At 40.8% G+C, this 20,650-nt stretch overlaps 1 protein-coding gene and 1 long non-coding RNA gene across 2 annotated transcripts in view; both read right to left on the reverse strand.

Moving 5' to 3' along the window:
- Positions 1-2,354: 2,354 nt before the first annotated feature.
- Positions 2,355-5,446, reverse strand: LOC105904628. The gene is made up of 2 exons (XR_004164468.1): positions 5,329-5,446; positions 2,355-3,824 (listed from the first exon to the last, which is right to left on the reverse strand). It is a non-coding gene; the product is annotated as an uncharacterized LOC105904628 (long non-coding RNA).
- A 511-nt stretch (positions 5,447-5,957) lies between these two features.
- LOC116217922 (inaD-like protein) overlaps positions 5,958-20,650 on the reverse strand; it is a 40,814-nt gene continuing 26,121 nt past the window's right edge. The window contains exons 13-16 of the mRNA XM_031574808.2: positions 13,866-13,903; positions 13,598-13,720; positions 10,678-10,782; positions 5,958-6,065 (exon numbers count right to left, since the gene is read on the reverse strand). Coding sequence (XP_031430668.1) covers positions 5,958-6,065; positions 10,678-10,782; positions 13,598-13,720; positions 13,866-13,903 — 374 coding nt within the window. The remainder of the gene's footprint in view (positions 6,066-10,677; positions 10,783-13,597; positions 13,721-13,865; positions 13,904-20,650) is intronic.

Here is a 20,650-nt window from a genome sequence, read left to right on the forward strand (position 1 = left end):
CAAGAAGGTACTTAAGTGCTTTTGGGTGGAGCGATCCCAAAATGTGGGCATTGCTTAAGTAAACACCATGTATGCATACTCAACAGGCGCACTCCTCAGCTGTCATACCTGTCTCCTGAGACAGGTCTAACGTTTGCATAGAGGCTGTAAAACAATTCCCACTGTGTGCATTTTACTCCTCACAGTTGGAACACTCCAAGCTCTGGTCTGTTCTGAAGATGTGGAACACTCCAACCTGCCTGCCTCTGGTCTGCTCTAAAGATGTGGGAAACTACCTTGCTTAGGCCTGCCACTGCAATAACAGCACAGATAATAATAAAACAGAAGCATTTAAAAAAAATGAAAAGTCCGCCATTAACTTGGAATGGCGCAATATGCTGTCCCTTTCCTATTTATACCATTGCGAGCCCTTGCATCCTAATCCACTCCATCATTTACCAGTCAAGTCAATGAAGGCTGTGAGGGTTCAGGGCTTAGGGGGGACATTAGGATTGGGCCAATATGCTGAAGGGAAAGTGCTTCTTCTTTCCTTTAGCATAGGGTACACTGGACTATCCTTTCTTCTCTCCTTTAGCATAGGGTACACTACACTATCCTTCACAAAAGGAAAGGAGATAATGGCATCCAACATCCATTTCTTGCAGTAGCAACAACAAATTATCCACATGACCCACGTCAATAGTATCTGCCATCGCATCATTATGTAGCCTAGGGTAAGTGCAATCGGGTTCTCAGCACCGTGGTTGTCTTTTCCTAAGTTCTTATGAATTCTCCTAAACATCTTTTCTTGACCTCATGATGTTTTCCACCAAGGTCAAGGAAAAGTAGTCAGGAAAGGATATAAGACGGCTTTTGAGACAGTGACAAAACTGGGTTGGAGCTTCAATGTTTTGACAGCTTCCTCTATCGGAACACCTGGTGGTCAATAACACTTCTACTGTGAGTGCCGTCATTCAGGTGCTTTACACGCTGGTTTGAACTCAGACTTGTGTTGAGTGCATTTCGCTTCATTTTTATTCACCTCTTACAGATATATTTGATTTGCATTCCTAATAAAAGTTGTTGTTCTGAGGTTCCTACAGCCCCGTGTATCACTGTTTTCAATGGACAGTTTGCTCAATTCATATAGGCCCAAAATAACAACAAAACACATCTTTAAACATTATTCAAGGCATCTTAACACATAAGCTTTACATTGCAGTGAACACGTGACATGGACCCCCTACAATGGGACAGGGCAGGGCAAACACCCTCCGGGTGAGACCTCCGGAGCCTTGCTTAACACTTGTCACATGATCTTTGGAGACAAAGCTTCATTTGCTCCATTTCCTTGTTTCCAAGGATCATGTGACAAGTGTTAAGCAAGGCTCTGGAGCAGTGCTTTGAAGCAGTGCTGCTTTGTTAAGTTGAGACGGATGTTGAGCAACCCATCCCTAACTGTTGGATAGCTATTCAAGCCATTTTCACTTTAACTCTTGCTCATATACCTGTGCTTTGACCACTGCCTGTTCTTGGATATTGCTTTTCTCTTTTGGAATTTTCTAGATCGTTTGCCTATTGCCTTCCTATTGTGCGTATTGTTTTATGTATAGAATGCCTTTACCCTTAATATAATATAAACAATTGCCATCATTGACATAGTTTTCTGCTTCATTGCTCTGCTTAGCCTTATAATAGTAATATAGTAATATTATGAGGACTCTGTATACCCACTAAGCTGGTCTACAAACAATACTTTGACTGCTGGCTCTCAATTTTTATGCATACTTAATTCTGTACATTTCATGTTCATGTTTTGTGTTACATGGAATCATGTATTGTGTACGTATGGCGCATGTGTGCTAATATGTTTTATCCTCTGATACGTGTGTGTATCCATCTGCTTGTTCCTGATTTTCTCTTCTCCTTCTCTCCCCCCCCCCCCCCCAAGCAGATGGGTCCCCTCTTTGGGCTGAGGTTCTGTTCAAGGTTCCTTCCTGTTCTTCCTGTTTCCTTACTCCAGTCACCTTAGTGCTCGCTCGAGGGGGTCCAGGCTCTAGGGGGTTCAGGCTCTGGGCTCTGTCAAATGCCTAGAGACAATTTAAATAGTTCTTGGCGCTATATAAATAAAACTGAATTGAATTAAAACTAGCAAGCTAACTAAAGCCAAAAGAGTTGTCTTGCAACGACCAACATCAGTACAGTTGGCACCGTTAAGGCTAGCTAGCTTTCTAACTGGTGTATTTTGACAATATATTTGGTGATGTGTGCTTATCGGTCCTTCAATGGCAGGTTTATACTGAAGATAAATTAACATGAGCTTGAATATATACACAGCCACACCCCCAATTACAAAAGGGTGTAAACACTTATTCAACCTTTTTTTTTTTTTACATCATAAAAGCCTGCCACTTTAATTGGGATGTGCACACTTTTTCGATTGGATGTATTTCTGCCTGTGATTGTGAGCACAAGTTACGGACACAAGCACCTGAGTGACCATATCAAAATCAAAGTCGTTGTTCAAAGAAAGTGTCTGTCCAAATCCCATACTGGACAGAGTGAGATGCTGGCTGTCTAGAGACAAGAGTGTTATTCCACATGTACTATGTTTGATCCTCACACTGTTAACATTGAATGACTCAATGACAGAATACTACAACTTGAAACATTTCAGATGTCCTCCAAAGAAAGAAGCACGATGATGAAGTGAGGAGAAATAGTACCGAAACAGTACTTGTACTTGTCCGTGATGAGTCAGATGGATTTCTAGACATTTTAGCTACTATAATGACAGAAAAGCTATAACCTAAAAGCACAACATCAGTAGCTGAAAAGAATACTGCTCAAATGTGATGGCATAAAATATTCAGACACCCAAATTCAAAATCTCACAGGACATGGTTGAGGAAATCAGCATAGTGGATATTCCTCTAAATTGTCTCCCCCAACATTACTGAAAGGATTCTATGGCTACATGTGCACTCGTAAAAACATATTGCATGAAAGAGGCATTGTGTGGCTGCCAATCTTAAGAGTGTTTCTATCTAAATGTCAGACAATAGCACTTGATTCATTCTTTTGCTTAGCATGGTTATGTGATTTGTACAGGCTTTTTTCAAAGACAATCGTCCATATTGTTTTCCATCAGTAATTACTTACTGATAAGCTATCTATTATTATATTTTGTATTCAACGTGGGGATTCTGTATGCAGGAGTCATTCTGATGATTTATGCTCAGCTGATTTCACTGACCTGAGATCAGGACAGCGTTACAGAACACTTGAATAGCTTGAGTGTGTGTGGGAACGTAACATCACACCATCCAGGATAGGCCTCGAGAGCATTTCCGTTTGTGTGGTTGGAGCGTCCTGATTATATGTGGGATATACAGTATATGTCATCTCTTGCATAGGAGGAGCTGTCTCCAGTTATTGTAATATCTTCATTCATCTTCACAAGATGTTCACTCAGTCAAGATCATGTACATTAAAGGGCTCAAGATGTCCACTCAGTCAAGATCATGTACATTAAAGGGCTCAAGTTTTGGGAATGTAATGCTGCATAGGTTGGAACCAAACGCATCCCAAATCCATTCTGGAGTGAAGATGATGAAGATGATGAAGATGATGTGGTGTTTCTTGTGGCATGTGTCCCGGTGGGACGGGAGATGGGTGGAGTTTTTAAAGTGGTCAGGTCAGGACAGGACAGACAGGGTGACTGCCCCTCTCTGCTTTTTCAGGATAGCCACCGCTTGCTCATGAGTCACCCCTTCCAGGGACTCACCGCTGACCGAGTGGATCTGATCGCCGCGCTTCAGACGGCCGTCCACTGCTGCTGCCCCCTGCAGGCCAGACAGAGAACACATTTCATTTACTAACTAGTGTCATCACAACCATGAACTGCACCGTGGGAAATAATATACCAGGTCCAGTACCCTATTAATGTCAGCATAATACCCATGAATTATATCAACAAGGCAACACAAACAGACCAACTGGATAACAATACAGAGATAAATGATTCCCAATATAGAATAGCTCAACTAGTTGCCGGGCTTTCTGCATTTCCTACGGCCATGATTGCTGTTGCTCAATAAACTTGCCAGCTTGTGAATTCAACTAAGCTCTCTCAGGTGTACATTGCCCCAAGATATTTTAACACTTACATATGCACTAACAGAAATAATAACAAAACCCAGGCATTTGCGTTAATTGTGTTTTTTTAATTTTTTTTATTTCAAGTCAATCGTAAAAATGTATGCGTTAATTAAGTTCCAAAAACATTATCTGGTAGCAATATGTAAAGTTTAAGCTCACTATATGGGCACAAAATAAAATAAAAAATTAAAACGATTTAATCAGACATTTGATCATAAGTACTAAAAAACAAAAAAAAAATTAAAAAAAATTGCTACAGAGAGAAAACCAGGTGATCAAGAAAACTAGGTAACCAAGTAAACTAAATCAGGCATGCTGATCAGAATTTTGAGTTATGCAGACATGTAAAAAACATCTGTTTTACAACCTCTTTCTTCTATGTCCAATGGCTGTCTGATAGTATGTACTAAGATAGACAAAATGACTGACATGAACATTTTACTAAAATGACCAATTACCAAAAGTGCTTGACACAATGCTGATGTTGGTGCCTTAGAGCGTGAACCAACACCTCCTTTGAGTGTGTCTGATCAAATTCATTATTTGAAATGTAAAATCCATGGTATCCATGTTTATGTTTTATAAACCAGAGAATGAAAGCAAGGGGAGAACTATATTACGAATCGTCTCAAATTAAGACAGGTATGTATCACATATTTCACATCACATTTTTGTAAATGAAAGCATCTATGTATCACTTAAACCCAGCTATCAAGTAAAATAACCAAACAAGACATGCGCTAGGCCTATTTATAAAGGTGTGTTGGAGTTGTAGACACTTTAAAAGCACGGTAAATCAAAAAGAAAAGGTACATCAAAATGCATGTTCATCTAGCTCATGTTATGTACAGTAGCCTATTATTAAACGCTCAATATGAATCAAGTCAATCAATGACTGGGTTATGTGCATCACCCCATCCACCCTCTGAAACCACCCAGATGCAGGGACAGACAGAGAGTGCTACTGACTTTGATGAGGAGCGGCAGAGAAGGCCAATGTAAATGTGGTGCATCTAGCTCATGTTATGTACTGTAGCCTGTTATTAAACGCTTAATATTAATCAAGTCAATCCACCCTCTGAAACCACCCAGATGCAGGGACAGACACAGAGCGCTACTGACATTGATGAGGAGTGCAGAGAAGGCCAATGTATGTAAATGTGGTGCACCTTCTCCCAGTTATGTTACCTTGCTGAAGACAGTTTTGACGTAGATAGGTAGGTCACCGTGGGGGCTGCCAAACCCCCCGACGATACTGAAGCCCAGGCCTTCAGCCCCCCGCTCCAATGTGATGCTTTTTGGCTTTGGAGGCCTTCCAACAGACAGACAGACAGACACACACACACACACACACACACACACACACACACACACACACACACACACACACACACACACAGACAAAACTCTTTTTAAGAGATTAAAGAGGGTTTGGGGCAAAACAACTTCCTGAAAGTGAATAAATAAAAACTGGCAACACTTGCATTTCTGTATTTTCTCTGTGGTTCTACCATATGGTGACAGGACACTACACGATATAGAGACAGCTCTAATTCCTAATTACAGAGTCAGCCAGTACAACTGAATGGTTTAAAAAGTGGCTGATTTCATTGCCTGCTGCAATGTCCTTACAGAAGAAAAGAAATGTTAAAGCTGTTGCTGAAAAACAAACCAAAAATATATATGTTTTTAATAAACATTCCACACGCTGGTGAGCAGTATGTTTGTTTGTAAGTTAGTTTCTTCATGCTTGTGTTGCTTGGTATATTTGATTGTGAGTGTGTATGAAGGTTTGAGTATGTGAAGTATGAGTACACTCACTCAGGGTCCGTGCTCAAGGCCTCGCGGGTAGCAGTGCTACGGAGGCTCGGGGACATGCTCTCCACCTGACTGGCAATGGCGCTGATGTTGGTGTCTGCGATCACCTACCAAACATACACAGTGAATGGAAAGAGGGACACACACACACTATTATGTGAAATAGAGCTACTGGAAATGTATATTAGCACATCATCTTATCTAGAGCAACTGCAAACTTCAGATGTGACTAATCTGGTCTTTGATATTCAAATGTAACTCGGAATCATCTTATGAGGGAAGACGGTTCTGTCATGACAGAACACCGGGGCCGGTGTCTGCCCATGATTCATGCACCTATTCAGCTGGTTATCTCAATGTAGTATGTCTATCTAATTTATACAATGTATGTATTTCTAAGGTCTGATTTGGGGCTGGTAATAGAATCTTAGTTAGGGGGGGGAAGTTGTATGTATACTCTAAAACTCTGTCTGAGAAGACCACCTTGCCTGCAAAAAAAACAAGCTGAAGCCAGGAGTCTCCTGAACCCAGACAGAAGATATTCTTACACTAACCTGCTTTGCACACAACTGGGTCTAGTTTTCTCTCTCGAAAAATGGAAGCATATGCCCTGATCTTTTAAATCTTTATGTTCTCCGTCACATACGTTTCAAACACTACATCAGCCCATTCTTGGTAATGTCAGACAACCAAATAGCATGGTAATGAGGTTATACATATTTAAGATCCGTGTTTCTGTTTGGAGTGAGCAAAATAAACCCTATCCAGCAGTGTATATTTCACAAAGTATCCCAAGTATTCTCAGTGGATCCTGAAAAAGCAGGGTGCTAAATGACTCCTGTGTATTTGTTTTGCCCCTGTGATAGCACATTAGGGTACTAAATGTGCTCCTGTGTATTTGTTTTGCCCCTGTGATAGCACATTAGGGTACTAAATGTGCTCCTGTGTATTTGTTTTGCCCCTGTGATAGCACATTAGGGTACTAAATGACTCCTGTGTATTTGTTTTGCCCCTGTGATAGCACATTAGCCCTGATCCTACGTCTCTCAATTCTGGTGGAGTGGAAGTGAATGGTCCCAATGAACAAGATTGCTGTAGCGCTTTAGCAAACAGCTAAAAACAGACTGAACTCCCAACATCCTCTCCTCCCCTGAGGCTGTCCTATCCTATCATGTTGTTTTACGTCAGTGAAGGTTTGGGGGCTGGGGTAACCAGCCTGCCAGGACCATTCCCACTGTTGCACACTTTGACTGGGATTGCCAGGTAGTACACACCTAACAGATGCTGGCTCTCTCTGTCTGTGGCTTCCCAGCTAAGAACGCTTGACCCAACTAGATTCACTTTGTTAGAGGAGACACACAGTTAGCAAGAGCACACTCACACCTGGGATATCTCCCAGGCTATCGCCGGGCCTTTCTGTGTGGAGTTTGCATGTTCTCCCCGTGTTCACTAAGGGGTTTCCTCCACTAAGAACCCCAACAGAAAAACATGCAGAAGAACTGAACTGTCCGTCCCTGACCAAGACGGGTCACTTGACTTGGTCTCCGGGCGCTTAAAGGCTGCCCACTGCTCCTGGGGGGTCCTGGAGGAAGGACAGTCCAGGATGGGAGAAATGCAGAGATTAAATTCACTGCGACCTCAGGCCTGTGTGTGCGTGTGCGTGTGCGTGTGTGTCCACAGGGCATAAAACACGTGTGTGTCCTGTGTCGCCACTATATATGCACGTGTGTGTTGCTGTGTGTCGTTTGTGCGAATAAAAACTGACTGAAGTCAGCCTTGTTGTTGTTGTTGTTGTTTTCCTGGGGTAAAATCATTCATTTATTTTCTAGTGTGCTGACCAGCAGTGAAGCGAATACCAGTTGTTCAGTGATGCTGACCATTGAAACACTGCTGACTAGTAGCCTAAAAGTGCTACACAGATAGTGGGCTACACAGTGTGAACATGGCAGCCTCTCACTCGCACTGCACAGCAGTCTTATGGGCTATGTGTCATTATTATTCTATGCTACTGGGAGTGAAAATCCGATCACCAGGGGGGAAGCTTGCCTAGGGCACCAAATGTGCTCGGTCCGGCCCTGCCCAGGACATTCATTCATCATGGAGCCACTCTGCTCCCAAGGTCTTGAGGGATGTGCATGGGGAGACAGAGCAGGACTTTTGAGGGGAGTCGTCTATGGTGAACCTCCAAACATGGACGGAGAAGGCCTGGCCAAGGAAGCAGTTGGATGTGGTAGGCTATTCTGTACTGTACAAAACTATAACAACATACTACCTACAATAATGACACACAATTCAGATACATAGGCTATATGTAAAAGGAAGCATAATACTTGATAATGAAGCTTCAAGATTACAAGTCTGCAGGCATTCTTGACAACCTTATGCAATAATTATATCTTTATTTAGTTGCCAAAATGCAAACTAAGTTCATTGACCATAATTATTATTTGGACAGGAAAGGTCAGTGTCCATCAGCATCTAGACAGATGGGTCTTATATTGTGGGTGTAATGTTCTATGTTTTTACCTGGATGACTGAAACTAAATGTCATATTCATTAGACTGCCCTGCAGGCACATCCACAATCGTTACGTGATCGAGCAAAGAGTACATCCACAGGGCATAAAACTAAAATGAAAAGCAACTTTTTAGAAAATGAATTGTATTTGTCCTTTATTGCACCAGCCAGGATAGTTGTATTGAGGTCTCTTTTCCAAGCCAACGCTGGCCAAAAGAAGGCAGCACCAAGTTTGAAACATACAACCGAAAACACAAAACAATAAATACAGAAAATAGTTAGAATAGTTTCAACATTCACAAATGAAAGTCACGCAATTCACAAATGTATTTCCTGATTCTCATATAAATGTTACACGATCCACAAATGTAATTTACAGACTGACTAATGTGCATTTACAAACTGCTTGGCATTTGTGAACACAAATTTGTTTGTGGATTTGGAGTCTTTCCTGGCACAGCTTGATTGACAAATGCATTTTTTCCCCCCAAAAGGACATTCTCTGCAGCCAATCACACAGATGTAAATTTGAGGGTTCGACTGAACGTGACCACATTGTGTTCCATCTGCACAGGGTCCAGTTATATGGACTTCTGCACCATAATGTACATCTGCATTCAACTTATTACACAAAGAGGAATCCATGTTTTAATGACGTCCGGTAGCTGCCCACCAAGTGGGAATGTAACGTGTTTAGAATTTTAAACCCCCTTTCATACGTGATTGAACATGCCTGAAGAATCAACATCTGAAAGAATCGCCAATCATCCCACCTTCCAAATTGGGTTGTTTTAACTGCTGGGTAATCATTGGACCAACCCGGTTGAACCCAGACAGATGGGTCTTTTACTTGTAAATCGTGTGACATTTATATGTGAATCAGGAAATACATTTGTGAATTGCATGACATTTATTTGTGAACCACGCATACATTCTTGAATCATGTGACATTTATCTGTTATTCTAACTCCACAACAATCTGCCCATGTTGGCCATATCTACCAAAAGACTTTTTCGATGTTAACTGAAGGACTCATGCATTGCAACATGCCTAAATCTTACAGAAAGTGGGGTTTTAAATTCAGGTATTTGAGAAAAAGGGGTGAAAAGAAAGAGAGAGCAGCTGAGTGAGGGACGGGGGGGCGGCGAGCGTGAGGTGTAATCGGCACGGCGCAGGAGCCTCTGCGTTTGGGCTGGAGTGCCTCTGATAAGCAGCTATTTGCATAAAGGCCACGGATTATCACTGACGGTGCCAACAAATGACAGCCGCCTGTTCTCCAGCTGATAATATAACAGCACACACACTGGCCAAATGACACAGCACCAAACACAGCACTGGAACACCACGCTCACAGCAGTACACAGCCACATTCATATGTGTGCAACACCACGCTCACAGCAGTACACAGCCACATTCATATGTGTGCTCACATAAGCACATCACACAAAACTCTCACACATTTACATAATGTAAATAATATAAATCAAACTTGTAGAAGCCCGATATTATATATGAATCCTTTCTGCTCACCCTTTATCTAGCAAGGCCCTGCAAGCCCAATACCTGCGTTGTTAATGTATATTCCATGTATCGATTTTGGCTAGGAACTGGCAACAAAACCTCACAGTTATTGTTCATCAAAAATGTTGCCTTCCTTACAATTAAAGGCAGCCTACATTCTACACAAAGTAACATGGTTAGAAATGAACTGTGGACAAGCACATAAACCTTGATTCTGGCTGTATGTTCAAGATGATAAATGACCAGTTTGGTTATTGCTTCGATGTGGTTACTAAAGTTTACTTATCCACATCCGCATCCACATGAACACACTTCCTCACCTCTGGATTCTAAGGCCATATGTTTGTAGGTGCAATGCACAAAGTACGCCCGCAAGCATCAAACACCATCGTTACAAACAGGCAAATATTCATGAGAGATTCATCTGTGCGGAAATCTGTGCTGTCTCTGTGCAGTTTAAATTATTTTACATTTAATTTGGCATCAATAAAGTGTCTGTAAGTCATTTCATTCAAAGGAAGCCCCAGGAGAGTTTAAAGGCTTTACATTTTATGGTCATTGTATCCAGACCAAATAGCACATAGTGTAAAAACTCACAACCTCATAACATATAATCGTGTGTCATGTGTGATTGCCTGCATGTTGATGTCCAAGTATGCACTGTAAGTATGTGTATGCACCTGTAAGATGATGTCTCCATAGGCATTCTTCAGCATGTTGACCACCTCCGGATGGGAAAGTCCATCGAGAGGCTGTGCGTTTATGCATACAATGCGGTCACCCACCTAGGAGGAGCGGCAGCAATCAGAGCTAGCACACACAAGCTTTAGATACATGTTGGTAGTGCATCCAGGCAGCAATCAGAGCTAGCACACACAAGCTTTAGATACATGTTGGTAGTGCATCTAGGCAGCAATCAGAGCTAGCACACACAAGTTTAAGATACATGTTGGTAGTGCATCCAGGCAGCAATCAGAGCTAGCACACACAAGCTTTAGATACATGTTGGTAGTGCATCCAGGCAGCAATCAGAGCTAACACACACAAGCTTTAGATACATGTTGGTAGTGCATCCAGGCAGCAATCAGAGCTAGCACACACACGCTTTAGATACATGTTGGTAGTGCATCCAGGCAGGACCTAGGGCCACTTTCCAAGTGCCTTTAAGGGCCTACTGTTCATCAGGTTCTTTATATTTGTTGATTTCAAAATACTTTATATTAATTTAGCACTAGATGGCTGAAATTGACGTCATAGAATGTGTTGAACTCAACTTGTTCCAAGAAATCCAACGGTATATGGTTCAAAAGTTACATGCTTAAATGCACCTCAAACTTTGACCCAATGGTGGCGCTAGAGCACTCAAGGCACAGACATGAAACATGGTGAAAAGAATCATGGAACTATGTGCCAAATTTCAAAACATTTGACCATACAGTTCTAGGGGCTGCCATAGACTCCAATGGCAGAAGAAAGAAGAAGATGCTTAAGAAAAGGCAGAAACAAAATGGTGCCTACGCAGCACCACTGTTTGGCCCCCAAATTAAGATGCCCTTCTCAGGGTCACAAATGACCTCTTGATGACCTCTGATTCAGAAGAATGTTCTATGCTGGTACTGCTGGACCTGACAGTGATGTTTCAAGCATTGGGTCAGCATTTCTGGGACAGCCCCTGACAGGGTCTCTTCATACCTGACCAATTGACAGTTATTTAGCTTCTTTTGGATTTTTTTTTTCTACTACAGCCATCCTAAATTTAGGTGTTCTTCAAGGCTCTATTTTAGGGCCAGTTTTATTCTCTCTTAATATACTTCCACTTGGAGTCATTATATACAAATGCAATATTTATTTTCATGGCTCTGCTGATGACACCCTGCTATAAATGTCTGTCAAACCCACAAGGGTTAATAAATGAGCTACTCTTCAAAAATGCATAGATGAAGGCAATCATCATGATGGCTCAACCCTTTTCCTGAGATCATTTAGTTTGGTCCAAAACTCTAAACTCGCTTGATTGCCCCTTTTCAGGACCATACAGATCATACAGAGAAACTGATCCAGACCTTCCTTTACAATCTCTAAAATAAGAACAATATTAGCTATAAATGAAGCGACTTGACTACTGCCATGCCCAGTTTAGCTGCTTAATGTCAGACGGTGCACAACTCAGCAGCCAGGCTATTAACCAAAACTCAGAGATTGGAGAATATTACTCCTATTTCTAGCCTCACTTTACTGGCTTCCAGTACATTATCGCATCAACTTTAAGGTTCGGCTGATTACTTACAAAGCACTGCATGGCTTCTCTACTCCTATATTCCCTTAGAACTGCTCAGATCTTTGAATCAAAGTCTGCTGGTTGTTCCAGAGTTTAGATTCAAATCCAAGGGTGACCAATCATTCGCAGCTAGCAAAACTAGCCCCTAAACTATGGAACAGGCTTCCCCTCAATATTCAATGTGCATCCTTTCTGGGTTCTTTAAAAAACATTTTCATAAACTGGCCTTTCCAGATCCTTCTGTCTATAAATTCATGTCTTAACTGTATTTAGTAAATTTATACTGAGCAGTCATATGAGTCCCAAGTCAGTTGCAGAAGACAAAATCCACACCTTAATAGAAAGATATGTTGACTAGCTGCTATCTGTCCATCAGCATAAATAACATGACGATAACAATACAAACCTCAGTTTGCAACTAGACTCATAACCAAAGTCTATGGCGTTCCAAGTCGCCCAAATCTACGTCCCTGTGTGATAGACGTGTTAGTCAGTATGTAAGAAGCTATGTGAATAAACATGGGGACACCAAACTGCATTGGGCCTGTTGCAGGAGTTCAAACTGCATTTGGCCTGTTGCATTTGGCCTGTTGCAGGAGCTCAAACTGCATTGGACCTGTTGCAGGAGCACAAACTGCACTGTTGCAGGAGCTCAAACTGCATTTGGCCTGTAGCAGGAGCTCAAACTGCATTTGGCCTGTAGCAGGAGCTCAAACTGCATTGGACCTGTTGCAGGAGCGCACAATGACAAGTTGTGCTCTTCCTACTACTGCACAAGAGGGGGGCGTGGGAAAAGAGGGAGTTTCTGGGGCAATCAGCAGCTGATTAGGTATTCCGTTGTATGTATAAAAACAGCAGTTTTGCAGTGAAATGTTTCTGCTTTCCAAAAGCAGGGGCAATCTAGATTGCATGTTTGATGTGTGAATAGGGAACACACATAAATAAGTATTCCGGGCACCAGTTTAATTTTCTTTAGGTCGCCTTTTTATGTCTTGCCATCTCTTCTTTACTTGATCAACTTCCCTTTTAGTAGCTGCTACAGAACTGATTTAGTTTGTTATACCACCGAAATATTATCTGAGTTGGTGTAGAATTAGGGCCCTGTAATATCTCTCGATATTAGATGACAACTTATTAGCATGTACTGTATATATATTCCCTGAATGCTAAACATTGGTTTCCTTTTCTACCGGTTGGAGGTCCCATGATTCCATTCAATTGTGCTTGCGAGCGCCGCACATCACAGTTAGAGGGGCATGCACTGATTATGGGATGAGCCGCAGGTTTAGTACATTCAATGTAAAATGAAAAGACTGCTGTACCTTGAGTCGGTGTGTCTTAGCTGCCACGCCATTGGCTTGGATCATGGCCACAAAGATGGGGATATCCCCCAAAGGACTGCCTTTCCCTCCTGCTATACTGATGCCTAGGGCGTCATTAGGACCCTGCGAGAGAGAGAAGAGTTAATGCAAAGACAAAGTCAGTGTGGCAGAACAGGGTTACAGAGAGTTCCATATCCCCAACCTAAGATGATGAAAGGGGAATTTTTCACACTACACTGAAGACTTTATGTATTTCTGTTTCCCTTACTCGTTTTATCTCCACAGTACGAAGGCCTGTGTCAGGTCCTGTAGGGTCAGGAAATGTACAAAACAGTCATGTGAGTCACTCGCTCTCTCTCTCTCTCACACACACACACACACACACACACCTGACAGACATGATTTCAGGTTGTTAGTCTCATCATTATCATTATGAAATAACACTCAAAATGTCAAAATAAATAAGAAGTATAGAGATAGTACAGTTACAAAAAACCCGTTCCCCCTGCTCATCACCTCTTCCAGCCGAGGCCTTCTAGGAAGTACTATAGGTCCCTGCCTGACAAAACATCCTCTTTCAAAAACCCCGTTTCCCACTACTCATTCAGTCCAACCCTGACAAAGGACCCTGCACTTAAATCTCCTGTGTCAATCTCTTGTAAATACTGTCTGGAAATGTTGTTCTCAGTGTATATTGTCTGCTGTGCTAATCATTGTTTCGGATGTCTAATGTGATGCCTATGTCCATCGTTACTGCCACTGGATTGAGCTTACCATGTGGATGTTCTTTCTAATAATGATCACCTGTGCTCCAGAAACATGGATACAGCCACGTTGGTGTATAAAGGAAGGTGTCTTCTTCGTGGGGAACTCTTAAGAGATGGTTTGAGAAACGTGTGTAGAAAGTAAACAACGTAAGTAAGGTACACCTTTTCAAGTCTTAGTCCTAAAACCCTATGATGCTAAACCCTATGATGCTAAATGCTACGTCTGTTATTGGGAAACCCACCCCTGGTCCCTAAAGCCATGCCACGGGGTCTAAAAACATATTGATAATGATGTATGTCTTTACTTGTCTAGATTAAATCAGTGTGTTTTAATGTTTCCACTTAATGGGAATACAAACTAGATGTAGCGCATAGCGGTGCATAATAGTGAGAGAATGAGCATGGACGAATCAAATCAATAATTATGACATCACAAAAGCCTCCTGGGCGCTCCAACGCCCGGGCGCATGCAGCACGCACAGCAGGAAGTAACTCACAGTCCAGCCACCCTGTGCTGATGTGACACGTTTAATACCTGTAGATTGTGTACAGTACAGGAGTCACACCACATCAACGCATGATGCAGTAAGCTATATTGATGTATTTGAATTGCCCACAAATCACACAATAATGGACAAAATAGAAAGACACCTGTATAGCCCATCATACAGGATTTACCAGACTAATACCACAGGCAGCAGCTGTGCCTGTCTCTGACCCAGCCTGACCTTTCACAAACTATCAAAGGCAGGCTTCCTTAACGTATCATAGTGTTATTTAAATCGCATTTATTTGATTCACTATTTGTAAAATGAAAATAAATATGCCTGTGCAAATTGCCAGGATGATTATAGAGACGTAATCTGCATAATTATTGCATCAACAACATATCCAATCTGATATTTAAATACAAAAATAATGCAATCTCCCTAGATTCAGGTGTAACGATACACGATACAAGTAGCAGGCTAGAGAATGTGAATGAACCACATCTGTATAATGAAAAAGGGTATTCCACATCTGTATAATGAAAAAGGGTATTCCACACCTGTATAATGAAAAAGGGTATTCCACACCTGTATAATGAAAAAGGGTATTCCACATCTGAAGTTTCCCAATCACTACTAGAGACCCTCTGAAACCTTTACAATCTGAATTTGAAAATGATGTCAGGGGGTATAGAACATGAAATCAATACTAAATGTAAAGTATTGACATTTTTTAACAGGTCAGGGGTATACACCATCATAATAATACGTTTAAATATAGCTGCAAGCACAATCATCTGGTCCAATCACGGGCATGTAATGGCTGCGGAATTTTGATTGGCCGTTAGTGACCATTTTGTTGACCAAGCTAAATGGAACTTCAACAGATTTCAGCAAAGGTAAATTTCAAAATGTTAGCTTAAGCTGTTCTTGGGATATTGAAATGTGTCAGGTGCAGAACCCCTATGGATGAAAATTTACGAAATTTGGTGTGTCCTACGAATGTGGAAGTGATGCAGCGTTTTTGAAGTTTGAACATTTACCTCACAAGATAGTGGCTAGGGTCAACTAGCCATAGCATTTTCATAATTTTTGGCATAATATTTGTCGAGCTATTGCCCAATAAGTGCTTTTGAGCCTACCCCACTTTAGGAGGCACTAGCACGAAGGGACATGCTGACCTGGGGACACAAAGGGACATGCTGACCGAGGGACACAATCACAAAAACATTCTGGCATGGGCTCCAATCATGCCAAGTTCCATGGGAAATGCTGAAGTTGAAGTAAATAATGTGAATCGGTGAAGTCGAAGTATATAATGTGAATCGGTGAAGTCGAATTATATAATGTGAATCGGTGAAGTCGAATTATATAATGTGAATCGGTGAAGTCGAAGTATATAATGTGAATCGGTGAAGTCGAAGTAAATAATGTGAATCGGTGAAGTCGAAGTATATAATGTGAATCGGTGAAGTCGAAGTAAATAATGTGAATCGGTGAAGTCGAAGTATATAATGTGAATCGGTGAAGTCGAAGTATATAATGTTGGCAACCAAAAAACAAGACAAAAAAACAAAGAAAGAAAGAAACCCTGTTGATAGGCAGTATATGAGCGCACTGCAGCGGCAGTCTAATGGGGACTCAATCTGGGGTCCCTGTAGGCATTTGGACCCATATATGGGAAGGTTACCAGTTTTTATATTTTGTCTAATGAGAGAATATCTGAGCAGGTATGTCTTTCAGTCTTTGTGGGGGAGCAAGAAAGGGAGAGCTTCTGTTCAGGTGTGTCTCCCAGTTCAAGTGTCTCTTACGAAGACTCCAAAAGTTTACCTTCCTAAAGATGTTTCTTTTTCTAAGAGTTTTTCCAAACCCTCTCCTTCAGAGTTACTCTACGAGAAACTCTTCTACATATACCTTCAGAGGCTGAATCCATGGACCCTAATTTGAAAGGGCAATGAGCTGTGAATTACGCATGTGACGTAATGATAGTGCGCAAATAGCACAACATGAAATGTCAATAAGAATTGTTATTTGCATATATGCTCTCATAGGATGCTAGAGTAGTTTGTAGGACAGCTGAAATGGAAAGGGCATATTAATCTGTGGGTTTGTCCTTGAATTGGTGTCTTTTGAGCCAATCATACCAACAGGAAATCGGACATGTGCTGTGATGACAAGCCACTGATCATTTGTTCAGTCCGAAATGATTAAATATGTCGTGTGGAACAGTTGAAACCACCAAATTATAATCATTGTGAAGTGGTTAGTAGGGATGAATAGCCTAATTTCCTTTGAGGAACAGTCCTATTAGCCCTTATGAGGTGGAGAAAGGAGCACGAGGTGTGTGCTTATCAATCAATAAACAAAGAATATTCAAGTCATGTTCAAAGTATATGCTTGCAAAATAATGAAATACTCACCGTTTAATGGCAAAACAGTCAAGACTCCAATAGAATAGCGACAGAAAAGTATTTACCACACAACGGCAATTCTTTAAATGGGGTGACTCATGATAATTTAATCCTTTTCCAGAAACAGCAAAGAAGTCTATGACACACAGGTCATATTCCATATCTAGATCGTAGTGAATAATCGCAAATGGTGAATAAAGCAAGCTAAAATTGAAATAATAAAAGAAACTTTGGAAACTGGTGTCTACATCAATTAGTTCCCTTTTTGCGCTTCCAAGTTCAACACAAACCAGGTAACCAGCAAGCCTTAGGACAGAGAGAGGAGATGTGTAGCAGGTAACAAATGTGAATGACAGGGGACGACATACAGGAAATATATACTGAGCATCTTTGTATGTTTCTGGCCTTCTCCATCAAGAAGACACTGAATAATTATTAATTGGCTACCTATATGACAACGACTGAATTTGAATTGAACATATGTGAAAACAGCTTTATGTGGTGGTTCCTAATACTCCAAGCAACATTACTGAGCTGGGACAGACCCACTGTGACATGTCAACTTATGTTAGTTTCAGACAGAACCCGCCCCGCCCCCAAAAACCAAAGCATATTTAATGAACAATGAAAAGGAGATTGATATTTTATTGAATAATCCCAGATATTGCACTCCTTCTCACTTTTGCTAGGGGAAGGAAACCCACAGTGCCATAAATGTTGGCTCAAATTATTGAAGATGGTAAAAATACGTGGATTAAATTGAAAACCAAGCTTGACGCTCAAGAAATAGAACGATTTTTCTAAACGCTCGTCGAAGCACGTCAGATGCCGCAAGTTTAAAAAAAACGAAATTCTAAACTTAGATTGATTTTATTGGCCAGTGTGGGTTGGCAAGTTTGCAGACAGTGTTATATGACAAAACTCAGATGCCTTCATTTCTTTGATGGGCAATCCTGTAATGCCATTAATGAGCAAAGTCAGTTTGGTCATTTTATACTCCGCCCAATATAACAGAGACTAAGTTTGGCATTGAAAAAAAATACAAAAAATATTAAAAAAAGAAATAAAAATGAATAACATTGGCATTGAAACACAGTGGCACCTCCAACATCTCCGGACAATAACTAGCCATAACTACACATGCTCTCACTCACGCAATCGTCTTAAATATCACTTGCAATTATTATGTTGGGTATAACTGTGCGGCACTCTATAATATTTGATTTGAACTTTGCTGGGCGGTTGTCAATATAACACAAACTATTAAATTATATCCAAATAACCATATAATAATATCATAATGTGCATTGGTGTCTGTGTCACGCATCACAGCACACATCAGAATTTTGGCATGATTGGCTCAGAAGACACAAATGCAACTCTACACCGTCATATCAACATGTCAACATATCAACATGTCAACACCCTCATATCATCATGTCAACATGTCAACATGTCAACGCTACACTGTCATATCAACATGTCAACATGTCAACGCTACACCCTCATATCAACATGTCAACACTACACCCTCATATCAACATGTCAACATGTCAACACTACACCCTCATATCAACATGTCAACATGTCAACACTACACCCTCATGTCAACATGTCAACACTACACCCTCATATCAACATGTCAACATGTCAACATGTCAACGCTACACCCTCATATCCACATGTCAACGCTACAGAATCTGCACGACTTGAGTGCTTTGCACTGAAATTGAGGTCCAGTCCCCAGGTCTCTATTCATTTTCATTTTGGTCTTAGGTTTCAAAATAAGAGATACTACTACATTTTGACCAGTGCTGACAATCGATTAAAAAAGTGAACTAATGAATCACACAGTTTGATATGATTAATCAATGTCATTTTCTTCTTACTTCCACCTCAATACTGGACCAATTTTGATTTAAATGTAAAATCACAGAATTACTGTAGAATCAACACTAAAGACGTTTATTTAATATCAAATACTAGATCCCAATACTACCATTAAGGTCATCAAAATTGACTGTCAGCTTGAAAGGCATATTTGTTTTATGTGTAGCATGTAAATTATAAAGACACTTTAATTTTGAAACAGGACAAGAGATGAAGAGCCGGAGAAGCAGAGAAGAAGAGAGATTAACTTTTGGGGAGGGAGACACCTTGGAGGGAGCTAGCGACTAGGTCAGCCGGCTGATAGTTAGAATGGGGTGTGCAGCCCGCTGGGTTCGTTTTAGAATGAAGTGCTCAATAAAGCTGCAAGCTTGTGAATTCAACTAAGCTCCATGTCAGGTGGACGTTAGATGCCCCCAGATATTTGAACCATTGCATATGGACATACATATGTTAACAAATAATAACAAAACTCAGGCAGCTGCGTTCATTTTTTAAACGCCTACATTTTTTTAAATGAATCGAAAATGTTTACATATTAATTTCGACAGCACTCATTTTGATACTACGTAATAAATGTTTCTTCAAAAAACAACTGCACAACATCGATGTTCCAGAGTTCCTTAAAATGCATTTTGCATTCAAGATTGTCTTGCCTTGGTATTCACCAAATCCACTTTGGATAATGTAATGTATGACATGTTAAATCCCATCAGTTTGATTTTCCACAGATAAGGTAGTTTTACTAGGCCATGAGATTTTCTATTCTTACTATTTGCTATATGTGCTATTGCCTAATCACATTTACTGTGTTCATTATGGTGTGAAGATATCTGACTGGTTCTCAAAAAAGGCTTAAGTGCCTTTCTGTACATTCAAATCTATTTAAAGCCTATTGTCTGTCTCTCTTCAATTGAAAGTTCATCCTCTCTTGGCCCTTATCTTAATCCTTCCCGATAGCTAAAACAGCTCTCTTCTACTTTTACTCCGTTGAGCATTTTCAGACCTAAACTGAACTGACCTTAGATTCAGTGGCAGGCTAATGCCCCCAGACTGACCACCAGCAGACACTTACCATAATACAAATAATATGGAGATTTGGTCAGCAGTAACCATCGTCATTGTCATTGTAAAGCTTGTTGTAAAACAGCAAAACCATTTGTAAAGCAAGGAGGCTTGTCAAACTATAACTTTATAACATAATCTTACCTGTACATGGTAAAAATAAAAAGACAAAAAAAGTGTTAGTTTTTTTAATTTATTTTGAAAACATGCTGATATTCTCCTTGGTCTCAAGATGTTTATGAAAGAATAGCCTTTTTAAGACTGTGTTGACATAGGCTATGGCTACACAATATGATATATGAACTACCGTGTTTACATTTATCCAGAAAAATGAGTACATATTGTCTTTTGTTTTTCTTTGTTTTCTTACTGTTCAAATTGTGCCTGAACATTGTGCATGGTTACATCCCCTTTTCAAGCAATCCTCACTGCATG

The sequence above is a fragment of the Clupea harengus genome, chromosome 10 (genome assembly GCF_900700415.2).
Source record: "Clupea harengus chromosome 10, Ch_v2.0.2, whole genome shotgun sequence".
Classification (NCBI taxonomy): domain Eukaryota; kingdom Metazoa; phylum Chordata; class Actinopteri; order Clupeiformes; family Clupeidae; genus Clupea; species Clupea harengus.